At 37.5% G+C, this 2,604-nt stretch overlaps 1 protein-coding gene across 1 annotated transcript; it reads left to right on the top strand.

The window, feature by feature from the left end:
* The first annotated feature begins 514 nt into the window (after positions 1 to 514).
* LOC117662041 (olfactory receptor 2A12-like) lies at positions 515 to 1,681 on the top strand. Its single transcript, XM_034411291.2, has one exon. It carries the CDS (start codon positions 521 to 523, stop codon positions 1,457 to 1,459), a length of 939 nt encoding a protein of 312 aa, XP_034267182.2. The 5' UTR covers positions 515 to 520; the 3' UTR covers positions 1,460 to 1,681.
* The last annotated feature ends 923 nt before the right edge of the window (positions 1,682 to 2,604 follow it).

The following is a 2,604-nucleotide window of genomic DNA, read 5'->3' on the forward strand; positions in this document are numbered from 1 at the left end:
TATCTGTGATACTTTCAGCTGTATGTATTCACATGGCCCTTACAAGTTGCCTTTAAGGATCTTGTTAATTTTGGCTAATAATAATTTGGATATTTGTATAATCACTTTGTTACATATGCATTTTATTTTGGCCCCACTTTGTCTCCTTTTAAAACTTTATGCCTTATGCCCTCATTTTATGCCTTATTTTTATTAGTAATATGAATTACATTCTTGCACAATATCACTCTGAGCTCATTGTGATGAAGGAAACAATTTATGAATTTAATACATAAATAAACAGAATGACAAAAACTGAAAACCCTGAAATTTTGTAACAATATACTGCTGGGTAGGAATTATTCCAGGAATGTTTGCAGGAATGAAGAAAACCAGAGTTGTTGAATAAATGTTACTTCTTTGACTTTAATATAGGTGAACAAATGCAGTAAATTCTAATAGGATCTCTCATTGATTAATATACTTGATAACATTCTATTTTACAGGGGAAGCTGTTTCTTCCACTGCAGTGGAGGAAGAGATGGCAAATCAAACAACAGTGACAGAATTTTTCCTCTTGGGTCTTACCAGTGGACCAAAGACACGCTTTGTTCTCTTTGGGATGTTTGTGATTGTCTACGGCATCACATTAATGGGCAATGTGGTCATCCTGATGCTCATTTGGCTGGATTCTCAACTCCACACCCCCATGTACTTCTTCTTAAGTAACCTCTCCTTTGTAGACATCTGGTACATAACTAGTATCATTCCTCAATTATTAACCAACCTATGGATCCCAAAGAAGACCATTTCATTTGCTGGTTGTGGTGCTCAGATCTACTTTTTCTTTGGCCTGGCCATTACTGAGTGTGTTCTCCTTGCAGTCATGGCCTATGATCGCTTTGTGGCCATATGTTACCCTCTGCGCTACACCCTCATTATGAACCAGAAAGTCTGCATCAAGTTGGCTTTAGCAGCCTGGCTCTTTGGCTTCTTCCTTGCAATGGTGCATGTAGTCAATACTCTCCAAATGCCTTATTGTGGTCCAAATGTCATTAACCACTTTTATTGTGACATCCTGGTTCTGCTAAAACTTGTGTGTGCTGACACCCATCTCAATGAAATGATTGTATTTGTCATTGCTGTCCTCATTCTTTTGTGTCCCTTCTCCTTTATACTGATCACATATGTCCACATTCTAATAACGATCTTGAAGATTCACTCCACACAAGGCCGGCGTAAAGCTTTCTCTACGTGTGTCTCCCACATGACTGTGGTGGCATTGTTTTACGGAAGTGCTATGTTCATGTACATGAGACCTGGCTCAAGCCATTCACCAGACCAGGATAAAATGGTCTCCTTGTTCTATAGCATTGTCACACCCATGTTCAACCCCATGATTTACAGTCTCAGGAACAAGGATGTGAAAGGTGCCTTGGTGAAAGTGTTGCAGAGATGCAATGTCTGTCATGGGACTTAAAAATGTATTGGAGGTCAGAATGAAATGTTCACCTCAAATGTGGTCTAACTGGAAACATGTTAGACTCAACGTGGTTGATGCTTTATATTGATAACCTGGAGACTTATGTCCTCTTAACAATGTAATGGTAGTACAACAGTCGATATTTAAGATCTTGCTACATTCAAGACATGGGCAAAGAGAAAAACTGTAAAGATTTTGCAATGGACCTTTTCATTTTTCACACCAGGTGGGTGAGGCTGGACTTAACTGAAAGTTGTTTCCTTCCTCATCCATAATATTTGTCATATTAGCAATGTTGACTTTTTACAAGTTTCGTAATAGAAGTTGGTTTTTTTACTGAAATATCCATGTAAGTTCTCTGTGCTGAAAAGAAGATTTGCTCCAATTGTTATCAGAGGAATTGTGACTATGCATGCTCTATTTTCATTTCGGGTCTGTCATTTGTTAAATCCCAGTGTTTTTTAAAGTACTGATTGATAAGAATGATTACGATTTCATAGTGTATATATTAAAAACATTAAAATTAATATCATGTTCATTTAATTAACCAAGTAACTTTGGACAAATTGCTTTCGGGTGAGTCTAACACCTTCTGTTTTGTTATGTTGATAAGATGAAATTATTTTTATGTATTCCAGCCTAAGGAGAAGTGTGGTATAATGCTGCAATGAATGGCTAAATAAATATTTCCCTGGGGGAAAAGTTTCTAGATTGTTGTGTGTTTATTTCTCAAAATCATTCAAACTTTTATTTTGCCTTATTATATAGAGGAGACACTTGCAATTCCCGTATCATAGCAACCCATTGAATTCATAGCAATTTCAATAGTGATTTTAATAGACTACTATAATAGCAATAATTTCGACCATGGTTTGGATTCAGACTAAGGTACCATCAAGCCAATCAGATACCCATCAAAGCCAGGTTGTAACCATGACAGGGTTGTAAGTGAGAACCATGATAGAAATATGCATGAACCATTTCCTAGGCAAAGAGAGGTAAACTTTCTTTCAATCCTGGGAAACAAGATAATATTCAGAAGCAGCTCAGAAACATTTTGATTCACTGGGATATACGAACCCCTACATGGGGCTCCCCTTGAAGAGTATCCGGAGGCTCCAGCTGGTCCAAAATGCGGCCGC

The sequence above is a fragment of the Pantherophis guttatus genome, chromosome 2 (genome assembly GCF_059756535.1).
Source record: "Pantherophis guttatus breed Tessera chromosome 2, ASM5975653v1, whole genome shotgun sequence".
Classification (NCBI taxonomy): domain Eukaryota; kingdom Metazoa; phylum Chordata; class Lepidosauria; order Squamata; family Colubridae; genus Pantherophis; species Pantherophis guttatus.